Raw genomic sequence first — 15928 nt, 5'->3', positions numbered from 1 at the left:
CACTCACTCTGAAGTCCTGATCTGAAACTCACTACTCACCAAAAAGACTTTGTCTGATTGTTGGAGTCTGGTTATAAAAAAGCCAACAATGAGCTTAGGAAAACAAACCTACACACACTTAGAAGATAATTTAGATGGGCCAGGTTAATTAGAACCATATTTTCTTCTAGGATAAAATCATGCACAGCTCTTCAGAAACCCAATTCTCAAAATTCATATATCACCTAAGGATTGATCTACACTATATTCCCTTAATGTTACCTTCTTATTTCAAAAGAGGCTAAACAATTTGTGCTCTAACCAGAACACTCACCTGTAAGAGAACAATTCAAGACAGTTTCAAGGGAAACAAAGGATTGCAAAGGAAATTGTTCTACCTGAAATTAACGGATAGTCACTGAACCTCCAAATATACCCAAACTGACAATACTTTTTGCTATTAGCACCCCATGAATTTAACCTTTTTAATATAATAATAGGAAGATACTGAGAGGATGGTACTTACTGGTGTCATGACCCAAAGGTCTGATTTTGTGTGTGCTTCGGCACTAGAATTATCCCCGTGGGATTACAGCTTCATTGCACGGTGGAGTTTTGCTGCACAGAGAACCCGCGTGCAAGGGAGAGAGTTCCCGCCACTTTGCAGCTGTCTTTGCAGGGTGCATTTTCTTTGCAACACATAAATGCACGGTGCAAAGAGTTCCCGCTCTTCGAATGCAAATTTGTTCCCCGCTATTGCCTAGTGCTAAATTATTCCCACGTGGCTGCTAGCGATTGGCCTGCTAGCCGTATAAGAGGCTTGAGCAGTTTCCGCCCAAGCCAAAGAGGACTCCACATCCATCTCGTGGGGACTCTGGGTGCACGGCAGGGTAACAGAAACCCTGTGTGTTATTCAGAGGAGTGTGGCGGCCTGATCCACTGCCCACCTCTTCCCGTCTTCGAGCGGTAACCTTTCATAAGACGTATCGACGAGTTTTGAGGCGCGCTTGTCCTGGACATCCAGAGTTCTGTCTGCGTGGAGCCTAGCAAACTCCACATGATTGTTCGTGTTTTTTCTGTTTGTAACCACAACTCAAGCAAGTTTTCAGCCTGCACCGCGACCATCTCGGTGTAAGTAAACAATCTTAAAATCAACCATTAAGTGTTTGTGCCTAATTCTAGCTCGGCACCCGCCCTCTCTGACCCGGCATGCCCGGGCTGCTGGCCACAGCCCGCGTGCAGCGCGACCAGGGCCACGGGTTCGCACCTGGCCCGCACAACTGGTACCATTATAAGCAATACTTAATCAGTTATCATTCTTTCATTTCAAAGGTAAGATATCAAATTGCTTCTATAGTTAACTACACTTGATCTTATACCATAAACCACTTGTACACCAGGATTTCCCAGTAATTGGAAGTGTTATTGCTCAGCTTCCACTACTACTTTGCTTAGTGCTCAGCATTCAGAGAAATGCTAATTGACTAGGCAGTGCTTGGCACTCATGTCTCAAGTATATAATTTAAAAACTTGCAAATATTATGCATCTTGGTTGCCAGTGTACCAACTGAAATATATTATTTATATTTTGGTATTTCCTATCTAAATCAAGCAATTTAAACAACTATGTTGGGAATGAAGTTTAGATATTTCTTTTAAAAACCAGCAGAGGGTGCTACAGGCATCTGGCCAACAATGAATCTAAAATTAGCAGAATCAACCAACCGATCATCTTTTTTGGCTCTCAAACAGAATTCAGTACTGTAATCTGGACTGCACTTTTCCTTGGGGAATTAGGAAAGAAAGCACCCCTCTATTTTCCACCCTCTTTCAAAAGGCAAAAGTTTCAGTTTAGCGTGCAGGAGAAAGTCAGACCCTCATAGGGACATAACACTTAGAAGCATCTTCCCAGTGACTAGTTACAATTAATACGACTGCCAGCAGTAAGAGAGATACATCTGTCACCATAAAATTCCGGGGGAAGGGAACCAACTCCTCCTCTGCCCCCCAATTTTCAACTTGAGTGGCAGTCACTTGAAGAAGCATGTGTCATTTACCCTCCCCAGTGCTGCAGTGGAAAAGTTCTATACAAACTCAGACAAGCTCATGGAAAGAGAGGGCACTGTTGAATAGTAATTTTAGGTGGCTTCTAGAGCTCTTAACCCCTGAACTGGATGCACATTAACACCTTTAAGTGTCTTAAAGCACTCATTGTTTGGCTTAAAATTACACCACTTCTGGGCAAGATTATCTCTAATCCACGTAACTTTGTTCCCAAGATGTGGCTACTCCCTATAGCTATTTTACGCAAGTTAAAGTCATCCAGCATCCCAGAATGCAATGGGGCTCATCTCGAGTCAGGATGAGCTGGGCCACTGGACTGCAGTGGGGCTGGGCATGGTGCCTTATCCCCCAGATGTACTGAATAGAGTGAGTGGCACAGTCCTGGAATGACCACCAGCCATGGTACCTCCCGCCAACACCTGAATTGGCTCACTGCTCCCCCTGGACAGAGCAATCCCCACAACTGTGGAGCTCACTTGCTCTGTCCAGAGGGAGCAGCAAGCTAGTCTGAGTTCTGGCTGGCAGGGGCAGTGAATACTGCAACCCTGGGTTCAGAGCCCCACCACCCCAAGCTCCCCCTGCAGCCACACCCTCCACCAACAAGCAAAGTGGTGGCAGGAGGCCCAGGACCCTGCTGGACAGCCCAGCCCACACTATCCCTACTCCACCAGCTCTCAGGCTCCAGCTTGGACACTGCACTGCTGAGCTACTGCCCCAGGGAAGTAGCAGCAGCAACAGCAGCAGCTCGGCTCTGCTCTCAGGTCTGGCTCCTCCCAAAGAAAGGAGGAGGGGTGACCAGAGTGAAGGTTTTTTTCAAAATCAGTAAAACTTTACTCTATTTCCGTTCTTTGCCATTAACACAAAACTCAGAGACAGCAATGTTCATTCCCTTGAACCAGCTTCCAAGGGAAGTGGTACTGGCTCCTACCTTAGGGGTCTTTAAAAGGAGGCTTGGACAAAAAAATAAAATAAGTAAAACACAGAGGCAGCAATTATTTTACCTGAATGAAAGTCTCAATATGGGTCCAGGGCTGTGGCACTCACTGCTCCCACCAGGTAGAGCCTGACTGGCTTGCTGCTCCCACTGGGCAGAGGAAGTGAGCTCCAAAGCTGTGACGCTTGTTTTGCCTGGTGGGAACAGCATGCCAGTCCTGCCCCTGCTCAACAAGCCTCTACTGGCAAATCATAGCTGTGCAAGTATAGTCAGAGATGTTTTTTCTCTTTAAAATACAACTACTCCACCAAGTCAATCAACACTAATGTGATTAACATTAATGTGGCTTACAGCGTAACAAGGACCAAAGACAAAGACGTGTACAGTGATGTAAAAGAACAAAGCAGAAGAAAATTACTTCCCCCTCCAATTTTTCCATTATAGGTCTGCTAAGTTTCACTGATCCCACATACACGTTTAAAAAAAAATAAAAAAAATGCAATTCTGAAGTTGACACTGGCCCATTCATCAATCTGTTTCTGGTTTTTGCTGAAGTTTTTTGCTACGCTAGGATTTTTCATGTCATCTACTTCCCTGTTTTTATCTGTCATCTGCTTCCGCCTTAATGCTCTGTTACTATTCTTTGCCATGTGCCTTCTCCCTACTTCCCTTGCTTCACAAGTCACTCCCTGTCCCCAGTATCTCAAAAATACAAGCCGAGAAAACACTATCAGCACTAAATCACCTCTACACTCTCTCACACTAGTGCAAGCTAAAAGAAAACATCTGAAATTGCACCTGCAATAGTTATGCTGATTGGGACAGGGGGAAAGGAATCAATGTGACAAATTCATTACATTTATCTTTTCCTTCTGCTCCCAAACAGAAATCTTTCAATACAACTGGACAGCAACGCAGATGTTGATGGTCCTGACATGCTTCCCAGCTACAAAATCCCATAGTCCTTTCATAATTTAAAACTGTAGACTGTTTATGGCAGTAGTACTCAACCTCCTCAGCTGGCAGGCCAGAAAGGCAGTGCCCAATCCGTCTGTGGCCTGAACCCAGCAGGGCCACACTTGGCCACACCCAGAGCAGAAGGGGGCAGCCCAGCCTCAATCCAGCCACGTGGTGCAAGGAGACTTGGGCTGAACCAAAACGTGGACCCTCAGGGGAGGAGGCAGCATAGACTGGCCCCACAGGAGAAAAGGGGCATGGCCCAGCCCCAACCTGGCTGGGTGGAAGGAATTGGGTATGGTCTGGGGTCACAAAGGTAAATGAGTGCTGCCCAGCCCCAATCCAGATGTCTGGAGGGAAGGGGGCATGGCCTGGCTCCAATCTGACCATGCACAGGTGCTGGGGGGGCTTGCGATTTGGCAGGGCCTGCAATACTGCCACTGTTCCCCTCCTGCCAAATTTCCCAACTTATGGGGAGCCCCATGGGCTCGATTCCAAGGCTCTGCAGGTTGCATTTGGCCCATGGCTGGAGGTTGAGCACCCATGTTCTATGGCTATGATTCTATAAGATTACTCTTTTTCCAGGGAAAAATTTAAGTACTATTATGGGAGGTTTTCTGAGGTCCACGCTCTGGGATACATGCCGGTGGTTGCCTACCCCTGTGGTAGCACGTTTAAAAAAGAAAAAAAAGAGAGAACTAAGTCTTACCTAAAGTATTTATACAAAGGCCAAGCCTGTCCTACTGGCAGTCCACAGGTCACATACAACCCCCAAAGGTTAAACATGCAGCGCAGCACTGTCCCTGCCCCCCTCCCCCCCGCCATTCCCCAGCCAGGCACTACTTCCCCACTGCCCCATCACTCTCCTGCTCCCAGATTCTCCAGTCTCCCCTCCCCCCCACCTCCAACTTCCTGCCTCTGTCCCTAGGGCTCAGGATAACCCCACATGGTGCAGTGGGAGGGGGGCAGAGGACAAGGGAGCATGTGACTTGTGAAAACATGGAATATGTTGGACTTTAGCAACCAAATGACTGCAAATATTAATTTTGCCAAACAAGCTGATCCTAGTGGACTCCAAGATGAACGTGAGTCGGCAGTGTGACGAAGCCATCAAAAAAGCCAATGGCACTTTATCGTGCATCAGCAGATGCATGACGAATAAGTCCAAGGAGGTGATACTTCCCCTCTATCGGGTGCTGGTCAGACCGCAGTTGGAGTACTGCGTGCAATTCTGGGCACCGCAATTCAAGAGGGATGCGGATAACCTGGAGAGGGTACAGCCAAGGGCAACTCGTATGGTTAAGGGCCTGCAGACCAAGCCCTACGAGGAGAGACTAGAGAAACTGGATCTTTTCAGCCTCTGCAAGAGAAGGTTGAGAGGCGACCTTGTGGCTGCCTATAAGTTCATCACGGGGGCACAGAAGGGAATTGGTGAGTATTTATTCACCAAGGCGCCCCCAGGGGTTACAAGAAATAATGGCCACAAGCTAGCAGAGAGCAGATTTAGATTGGACATTAGGAAGAACTTCTTCACAGTTCCAGTGGCCAGGGTCTGGAACGGGCTCCCAAGGGAGGTGGTGCTCTCCCCTACCCTGGGGGTCTTCAAGAGGAGGTTAGATGAGCGTCTAGCTGGGGTCATCTAGACCCAGCACTCTTTCCTGCTTATGCAGGGGGTCGGACTCGATCTATTGAGGTCCCTTCCGACCCTAACATCTATGAATCTATGAAAAAGTAAGTGGATCTAATTAAATATTTCTTTTAAAAAGTTGTCATTACAAAATTATCCTTTTAAAATACACTTTAAGATAGGTAGCTAACCAAAGAGAATGAACTATAAAAGACAGGAAGTGAGGAACTTATATCTGTCTAGAGAAATTATAATCAAGTTTACTTACCCTGGGTTCCCACTAGTACCATTGGGATTTCACTAGTGTTACGATAGTTGGCCATACGGCTATAGTAGTGGTAAACAGTCTGGAAACTAATTTCATCTTCCAAGCTGAAGACAAATATAACTGCATCCACCCACATGGCAAACTGTAGAAAATAAAGGAGGGGGAAAGACATTCGGTGAAAAAGCGAAGAATAAAAACAATGGGTTTATCTTGTACTGGCAGAGCTGAGGGGGAGAATGATCCACTAGAGAAATGTTATCATCAATGCTAAAAAAATATGTTTCATTTTTATATTTGTGGTGTGTTTGGTGCTTGTTAAGGTGTAGATTAACATTTATAATAATGGCGTGGATAAAGTAGAGTCCCCCAAACATCTTTACCTCACTAATATATGCTACAAAAATGATTATGGGCCTAAGAGGTAAGGCTTTTGAAAAAAGGCTGCAACAGCTAGGGTTATTTTGTCTGGCGGTAGGGCGGGGAGAGGGTTAATAACAGTCTTCAAATACCTATGGGCAATTATTCAGGGAAAAAAGATGGTCTTTTCTTTATGGCCACAGGGGACAGGACTAGGAGCAATGGACTCAAGCTATAGCAAAGGAAATTTAAGTTGGAGATTAGGAGAAACTTTTTGACTGGAACTTTGACTATGGTCAAGCATTGGAACAGGCTACCTAGAGAAGTTGTAGGATCTCCAGCCCTTGGAAATTTTCAAGAGCAGGCTGGACTGACACTTGGCTCAGATGGTTTAATCAGGGATGACCCTACCTTTATGCAGAGGGTTGGACTACATAAGGTCCCTTTCAGCCCTATTTTCCCATGAGCCTACGTAAATATAGTCCTAATCTCTTTCAGAGAATTAATTTTGTTATATAATACACAGAGGTTAGTGAAGCAACCATTTACTTCTCTTTTTTCCTTTTACCTGTGCATATTGATACCCTAGGTAAAGAAAGCATAAAAGTTAACTAACTTCACTAACTAGTGATTTGCACTAACTTCAAAATAATATCAAAATCCCACAAATATTTTTTTTTTTTTTTATAAAATAAAACCAAATTATCAGTTACCAAAATTTACAACTGTCCTAACTGAATAAGTAATAAAATAAATGTAATGTTTTATCATCTGAAAAGTAAGGTGGTTCTCCCTGGTATCACCACATTTATGAAAGTTTGAAAGATGTATACATAGGCATGGTTCAAGAGTATGTTTTAATGTATTTAAGGGAACAAGCCAACAGAAAAATTCTCTTATCACAGATGAAACTGGATAAGGGAGAAATCTCTTAAGCCATACATGACCAACCTGTGACATGGGTGCCACAAGTGACACAGGCAACCTGTGTGCATGACATGCAGCAGATCACAGAAGGGACAATGGCAGATAGAGCAGGAAGCAGAAAGCAAAGCAGCAGATCAGGCAGGGAGCATATGGCTGAAGGCAGAAAGCAGAGCAGCAGATCAGGCAGGATAGGGGATTGGAGTGGCACTTAGGGAAGGTGCGGGGTTACTTTGTGGCGTACCTGCCAAAAAGGTTGGTCCCTCCTGCCATAAGTCAATAAATGAAGGTCTCCATTCCTATTGCACATTTTATATTAATGGAAAGCTTACCAACTCCCACCATAACCATGATGTAATAATGTGCATCTAATTAAGTTTATTACCAGAGTGTTTAGAGCCTCAACATAAAGACTACAGTCTATATACACCTAGAAAGATGCAGACTCTGCTGGCAAAGGATTTACAATTAAGCAAACAAGACAAAAATGTGGAGGGAAACAGGCAAAAGAGTGAACTGATATAGCAGTCACTGGCAGAGCTCAGAACAATATCACGGTCTTCCAAGTCCCAGTGAAGTGCCCTTTTCGCTTTCTTTCAAAAATGGGTTACTATAAGCCAATTAATATGTTGCACAATATTTCTGCCCTGAGTTTATGCTCATTAGTATCTGAGTATTGCCAGCTCTTGAGGTTATATTTCTGTTCTTTCAAAACTTCACATTTTCAGCACCTGCTTCTGAAGTCATGAAATTATGCAAGTACTTCAGCTCTTATTTCTTAAAAATTCCAAAATTCTAAAAGCTCAAATTACAGACAAAAAATAAGAAATCTACATTTCAGTTTTGCAACCCGATTATTTTTTAATATATGAGTTGGCAATACTGTTTTTTATATATATTTCTTTCCATCTAATCCATTTGTGACCATGGGAAAAAACAGTACTGAAATGTTATTTATGCTAGATGTAATAAACAAATTAAACATACAAAATTGTGGGAGTCTAAATTCTTCAGACTTTAATATACAATCATGCACTAGAATCTGTTGTATTTTGTTTGGAACTTATTTGTAGCACTGCTATTCTTTTAAAGCGTCATTTTTTTAAGCTTTTCTTCAGAAGATGCCTCCTTCAGTAAGAAATGTGTAAGTATACTTGTGCCTGGAAATAGTTCATTTCTTAAGGTTAAATGTTTCTGTAGAATGTTAAAACTTCTCTCCCACTCCTTCCCAATATACCATACTGCAATGGTATTCCATCTACTAGAGGTTATAAGGATTTCCAAAAAATATGGGACCATTTAAAATAGTTCCTTCTGGTTACAAATTACTTTATTTTTTGACAGTTAGTTATTCTCAGAATGAATTTAATGTCTGTGAGAAGTGCTAAGTTGACTTGACAGCACCAAAAATGTAGATTCTTTGGAAAGCAGTACAAGCAGTGGCAAATTCAACTTTATTCCACTTCCTCACCAAATCTGCTTCAAAATCACCTGGGTTAGAAATCAAGTCCCCTCATGTATGCATGTGGTGCTGCTGTTTATTAGGTGAACACCTGTCCAAGTAGACAATCAAACCATGCCAGTAGCTGATGAATCAAAGACTCTGAATGGATGGATAGCAAGTACCACCAACAAATTATGATCATGGTGTAATAATAGTATTTTATCAGAAAAAGCTGCTATATTTCTGTAACTGAACTATAAGAACTAAAATCAAAGCTGAAGATGGAAGGTAAAGGTGACGTAAACACAAGTGATATGGTTTGAAGAGGAGGAAAGTCACAGCACCACCAGCTGACTTAACATCTTTCACTAAGGCTATGTACATGCATTCAAATGATCTGGGAGAATTCTCCCAGGCTTGCTCTCCTGGTAGATGCACCTGAACAGCTATTTGAATCCTGAGCTCCTGAGGAGCAGACAGCATGGGGGGGGGGAGGACTTATAACCTCATGAAATAGCAGTGTAAGGTTAATTTTTTTTTTCTTCAGAGGATGCTTCACTTTCATTAAGGATTTTGTTAGTATATTTGTGCCTGGAAATAGTACATTTTATTTTGGGACATATTCATTTGAAAGTAAAAAAATCAAGACCTTTAAAAAGGAATACACTATCAATTTTACATTCAGTTCAGAAGGTTACCTATAAATACATATTTTCTGTCTACAAAATACTGAATAGCAAACAATACCAAGAAAATACAGGAAGCTGGGTTTTTTTCCCTTGTTACATAAATATCAGTAAGCTTATTGTGGGCCCATACACATTTTGAAGTGTTTATATATTATTTTTATAAACACTCTTTACATAATGGCCAGCCAGCAGAAGCATGTCTTACGCAATTTATACATGCCTCAAGAGTTAAGCAGCCTAGCTCCACCTCATACCTCCCAGGCTCCAACCTGTATTATATAAACACATCTTCTGCTTTAGTCTCTGTGGGCACTTTTATACATGCTCTGGAAGTAGGGGTTGGGGGTGTGCTTTAATTTCAAGTGTCACAGTGTCACATGTATTATTATGCGCATGTATTAGTAGCGTCTCATATATTAGTGTTTGACGAGCTTTAGTTCAAACGGCCCCAGCACCATTTTGAAGCACGGGAACACTAATACATGAGACACAAAGGTTGTCTGGAGCACAGTAATTACCATGATTAATCGATTCTGCTCCGCAGCATGTTTACAGGTATCCCTTCATTCCTTTGCCTTCCCTCCTGTCTTTGTCCACACTTCTTCCCCTGCTTTAATCCTCCCATCACTAATAAGCAATAGTGGGGCACTGAAACACAAGCTGCTGTTGCTGGCACCTCTCCATTCAGCTGTTTGGCCTCAGAGCAGTTCTGGCTGCTTGTTGCTTGAAGCTGTTCCATCACTGAACAGCTGAGTGGACTGAGTCCAGCAGCAGTTGATGCACCAGAGAAACCTTGCTAATAGCCAGGTGCAGAGAAAATGAAGAGAGCAGTCTGTTCTCTGAGATCTAGAACCCCTGTACATCACTGTGTATTCAACATCTTTGCTCATGGAACGGCCACATGAGTACATGTTTATAAGTAGCATTTACTGTTTTCATATTGCATCATGGCAAAGTAAGGTAACCAGGAAAAAAATGAATGTGCTATATCTTCTCCCAAGAACAACAAATCCTGTGCACAGTGGAGAAACTGCTTTCCATAAGACAACATGTTAAAAAAGACACACAAGCCAATTTAGAAATATATTGCAATACAATTACACCCTACTGAAGACTGGAAAATCAGACATTACCACTATGAAGAAATAAGGGGAAAGCAATGAAGAAAAGGTGAAATGAAGGAGAAGGGCAAAATTAAAAGCAAATACACATCTGCTATGTTCACTTTACAAAAGGATTTAAATTAAATTAAAAATTGAATATATAATACCAATCTTCCCAGGGAAGAGAGACAGCCTTGAAATGAACCATCAAAGAAAATAAGTCCATGTTGTATCTAATATTTCTTTGTCAGGAAGTAATTTATAACCCAACTACAAGTACAGTGTGTACTTCTTCAGTGTATAGCCTTGGGTCTTTAAAAATAAACTTTACACTTACCTAAACTCAACACAAACAATACTAATTAAAAAGAGGAACAGTCTGCCCCAATATTTTTCCACCTTGTTATGCATAACACTGTTGATGGGACATATTCAGTCAGGTCTCCTTTAGCAGTCTTGAAATTGATGGCTCCTAGAATGTTTTACCAGTTATGGAAGTAAAGAGCTTACAATTTAGTTACCAAGCATACAGTAGGGCCAAAGAGTTCCTATGCACTTAACTTATACATTTAAATAGTGGGCTGGGGACCAGAGTTTTTTAAAATACAAACAAGAGGAATAGAAATTGGAGTAGTTTCTTGTTATGTAGTTAAACAAATTATGCACTCAGATATGTAACCAAGTAAGAACACTAAAAAACATTTCTCATCTGAAATGCATTCATGGTTATTAGTGCCCCTAGAAAACCCATTAGCAATTGGTGCATGGATTCAGAACACAAAAAGTCTTAATATGCTCAAGCACATGAAAAAAATTTCACCCCAAAAGTAGGCAAGACATCTGCATGTACATCTTGCCATTAAGGAAAGCAAGGTCAAACAGTGTATATGTTAGTCACTTGATCGAAGCGTGACATTAGCTGCCTTCTTTGAGGCACATCAGATGTCTTCTTCACAACAGAGGGCAGACTGCAGCCCAGCAATATGCTACTGCCTTCTTGAAAGAGTAATTAGCATATTCCATCTTTTCCTAGAAGATATTTAATCAATTACATTTACATTCTTAAAGTAATTTAAAATTAACCTGGTAAGAAATCATGAAGCGTTGTCCTGAAATTGGCTTGAATTTGGGGTGTTTTTAAAATTAATTTTTAATTCTGATATATAATCCAGTTTAATAGAGCTCTATACAGAATGCTCACCTGTGCCTCTGGAGGGCCCCCTTCATCTCTAATCAGCAGCAGATAGCTTTGTCCATCAACTACAATCTCTTTCTTGAATCTCCCACCTGTCACACAAAATAACTCATTACAGACGAGAAAAAGTAAACACATAAACAAACAAAGGCTTCACTTGTGGAAAAAGCTTTTCTAAGATCTTAGATAAGCATAATCCACTGTGTATTAGTTATACACATAGCTCTTATCTATAATGTTTCAAGGACATAAGTCTTACTGAATAACGTTAAACAAAATACATTTTTAGGGACAGAAAAAATGTTAGGGGTTCTAGTATATACACTGCCAAGAAACTCATATTGTAGCAATTTAAAATATAACAAGACTAAATGTCTAATTTTCCAATAATTATAATCTTTTCTTGAAAAAAAATTTTGTGAAACAAATCTATAAAAGCAATGCTACTCTGGACAGTTGCATACTGTAATGGTTGCCCCCATTATTGTAATATGTGAACTAACTTAAGCTTTTTGCACCCTTTTTTTCCTCAAGAGAAGCCCAGTTCTTGAAACTAAACATGTAATGTTATGAAAATGGTATTTCTATAATTACAGGTCACACTTAGGGAAAGAATGCTGTAAAATACTAGACACGTTAGACAAAAACTACAACGGTGATACCTCTGTGCAGATGTACTAAAAACTATGAGAAAAATGCTGTACAAGTTACTAACAGGATGGATCGGAGACTTATTTGGGTTAGAAATAACAGAGCGTAAGTTATAGACCTCAACCAAAGCAGGAATTCTATCTGGGCATCAGAGGAATATTTTGAGGGGAGAGAGACTATTTAGCCCTTGTAAAGACCCAGGCACTGGCACTAAACACTGACCTCCTCTTCAATACTCTCAGACTAAGATGTGACACACAGTTGCACTGTGTACTGCCTCATCAATAGCCTGTCAATGACTTCCAAGCCTGACTGGGAGAGAGGGATGGGTAATAGAGATTACCCTTCCCTTGGGAAGGAGGGCATTTCAAACACCATGCTGTTTCTCATGCGAGACTCCAGATAGTGACAAATTACATTCAGAATTTCTGGTGTGACTGAGCCTAAAATGGGATTAGCAAACTTGGTCCACTTAAAGCCTCAGGACAGATTTAGCACAGAAGTGAAAGCACTCCTATCTTACCGCCTAAGCCACACAGGCCCTCAGCCCTCTATGCATGAAGTCGTCCAATTAAACACACATCTGAGCTCCGGCAAAAGACAGTATTAAGTCAGTAGATGCATTGTCTAATTTTTTTTTAAATTTACACTATATTCCATTTAATCCTTCTAATCTTATTTTCACAATTTCTCAACTAAAATTTCCTTCACAAATTTGTAATGCTAGGAAAGCTGAAAGAGACTTAAAATAGTTTATATGAAAGTTGAGTACTCTATTAAAATTTCTGGATAGGAAAATTATTTTTTAAGTGCATCATTTCTTAAACAGCGAAAAAAAGGTGAAGACTGGGAACTAACAGAATTTCCCCTTTTTATTTCTGTTATCCTACTGCACATAACTAGGACCAACTACAGAGCAAGAACATTTTGGTTATCTTGGTCACAGGTTGGATTGAGCCCATGGTTCCCACGGTCAACTGCCACATAAAAATCTTTTTAAGTCCACTATTAATAGAATTGCCAAAACAAAAGGTAAATGTATGAAAGAAAGCAGACCATCTTAGATGGTTGAATTAGATCACTGAATTCCCATTAAATATCTCTTTATTTCCTTTGTAAAATAATTGAATTGGCCAAAATCACTTAATCCACTTAAGGTAATAATAGAGAAATAAAATGTTAAAGTGCTCAAAATATACTCCTCCAGGGACAACATAAATCGTTTTAAGCAATGGAAAGAGAAAAAAAAAAAAATCAGTATTATCAGATGAGTGAAGATTTCAAAAAACTGCTGCAGCAACCCTTAGTTTTTGATAATGCCATTTTTTTAAAAAGAACATTGGAACTTTAAACTCATCAATTACAAAACAGTGAAAGGAATGGCCTTTTAAAACAAATAGTATATGTCTTGAGAAAAAAGTTACTCAGACCCAGTGGACAACAGTGCTTTTTCTTCATACAAACTTTAAAAGCAAAATAGTTCTGAAGACAAAAAAAGTGTATGAATAAACAGAACTAAAAATCAAGGTACCTTGCATATAAAATACAGTGGCATAAGTACTATCTGCATAAGTATGTAACTTATCTATCAAGTGGCGGTAGCACACAAGCATTGACCTGTAAGAACCAAGTATCATTTAAAAGACTGGTGAAGAGCCTGGTTTTGGGTGGGAGAGAATTGGAAATAAATATACAATTTATGCAATTATTTTCTCATCATTCCATTTCCCCTCAAATGAGATATTGCCATGTACTAAGCTGCTGTCCTACTGCCAACACATATGCCATAAATTTAAAGTGCAATGACATTACAATACAGTTTGTATTACTATATTCCCATCTTGTATATATACCCATGCATCACTTCACGAGTCACGTTACACTCTAAAGAACAGCACTAAGGTGAATCTCTCTCTCTCAATCTGTCTCTGTACCATATCCATACAGGATGTTGGTGACCACGGTCTTCCACAGATCCCTTCTTTTTGAGGCATACAGAATTTCCAGTGTAGATAAACTCTTGACATAAGTTAACCTCTGTCATCCACGATCTCTTCTTCCTTCAATCTTTCCAGTTATGACCATGCTTTCAATTTCCTCTTTCCTCATAATGTGTCGGAGAAACTCCAACTGTCTCTTTCTGATGTTAATCAGCAGCTTCCTCTTGCAGCCTGCTCTTCACAAAATATCTTCATTTGAAGCACGACTTATCCAACCTAGCTTCAAGATGCGGCTTAAGAGCCACATCTCAAGTACTTCAACTCTCTTGTCCATATCTGGCGATATTGTCCAACATTCTGATTCAAACATGAAGACTGGTATAACAGTAATCCAAAACTCAACTTCGTCCCAATACAAATTTTACTATTTGTATCTTTTTCATTTTCAGAAATGCATCTTTTGCCATCCCTATGCTCTGTTTTGTTTCATGATCACATTTCATGGTCAGTTATCCAGCTTCCCAAGTAGTTAAATGTATTGACTTGCCTTATCTGTTCCTTTGCCACTTTGATGTTGCATACCAGAATGATCTTTTTTGTAATTGCAATGCATTCCATTTTTCTACAGTTGATACTCAGACCCTTCTTCTTGCTTTCACTAACAATTTTATCTAAAATTCCTTGCAGCGTCTCTTCTGAATCAGCTGTTAAGACTGTGTCATCAGCATAATGCAAGTTGCTCAAATTCTGTCCACCAATCAATCCTCAAGCTCCTTCAGTATTTTCTCACTCTACAAGTTGAACAAGTCAAGTGAAAAAACAGCTTTGCCTCACACCCCTCAATTTGGATGCAAATCACTTAGTTTTCTATCTGCACTGCTGCAGTTTGGTCCCAATATAAGTTTCTTAAAATTCTCAAGTCTTTACCATCAATATCCAATTCTTCCAGCATTTTCATTAACTCCTCATGCTTGACTATCAAAAGCTTTGGTACAATAAATAGAACACAAGAAAAGGTCTTTCCTCATTTCTTTTACCCTCTCCAAAAGCACCTGTACCATGAAGAAAGCATTTCTAGTACCACAATCTTCAGCAAAACTACACTGAACTTAAGCAATCTCTAGCTCTCATCATAACTTTTAATAGGATCATATGGTTCATTAAACTGATGGTTCAATGGAGTTTACATTCAATGACTCCTTATTTTTAGGGGAGTGCAATAAAGATCAATTTACTGAGGTCCTCAGGTATTTCTCCATTTTCATAAATCTCACTGGTAACAGTTGTTAACTTTTCTATACTAAACTCTTCCAAATATTTTATTTGCTCTATTGTAATCTCATCTGGTCATATAGCCTTATTGGTCTTTATTTGGTTGATAACTTTGTACTTCTGACTCAAGAATTTTCAAACCATTCATGTTCTTCCTAATAGATGGCTTTTCTTCTCGGCCATCATGGACTTACTATTCAATATACTCTGTCCATCTTTTCAATACTTGTTCTCATTCCATAATTACATCACCATTCTTGGTTTTTATAGATCCCCTAGCAGTACATCCTCCTCTGCCTGTGATGTCTTTGATATCCCTATACACCGAGGTAACAACTTTACCTTTTGTTTCTCTATCTCTGTACATTTTCATTAAGCCACTGTTCCTTTTCTTCATTGCACCTTGATCAAATTCTTTTGTCCAGTTTCTTATACTCTTTCATACCACAGGTTTTCATCTTTCTTCCATATGTTCAAGGATTTCTTCAGTCATTCATTTCTGTTTCTTTTGCCATACTTTTGAT

General features: G+C 40.3%; 1 protein-coding gene across 5 annotated transcripts in view; it reads right to left on the bottom strand.

The window, feature by feature from the left end:
- AGAP1 (ArfGAP with GTPase domain, ankyrin repeat and PH domain 1) overlaps nt 1–15928 on the bottom strand; it is a 589050-nt gene that overhangs the window by 366303 nt on the left and 206819 nt on the right. For all 5 annotated transcript variants that reach the window (XM_019492038.2, XM_014594255.3, XM_059727176.1 and 2 more), the window contains exons 4-5: nt 11548–11633; nt 5830–5971 (exon numbers count right to left, since the gene is read on the bottom strand). In XM_019492038.2, the coding sequence (XP_019347583.1) occupies nt 5830–5971; nt 11548–11633 (228 nt within the window). The remainder of the gene's footprint in view (nt 1–5829; nt 5972–11547; nt 11634–15928) is intronic.

The sequence above is a fragment of the Alligator mississippiensis genome, chromosome 4, assembly GCF_030867095.1.
Source record: "Alligator mississippiensis isolate rAllMis1 chromosome 4, rAllMis1, whole genome shotgun sequence".
Classification (NCBI taxonomy): Eukaryota; Metazoa; Chordata; order Crocodylia; family Alligatoridae; genus Alligator; species Alligator mississippiensis.
Note: the sequence above shows the minus strand (reverse complement) of the source record. Positions and strands in the feature narration are given on the sequence as shown.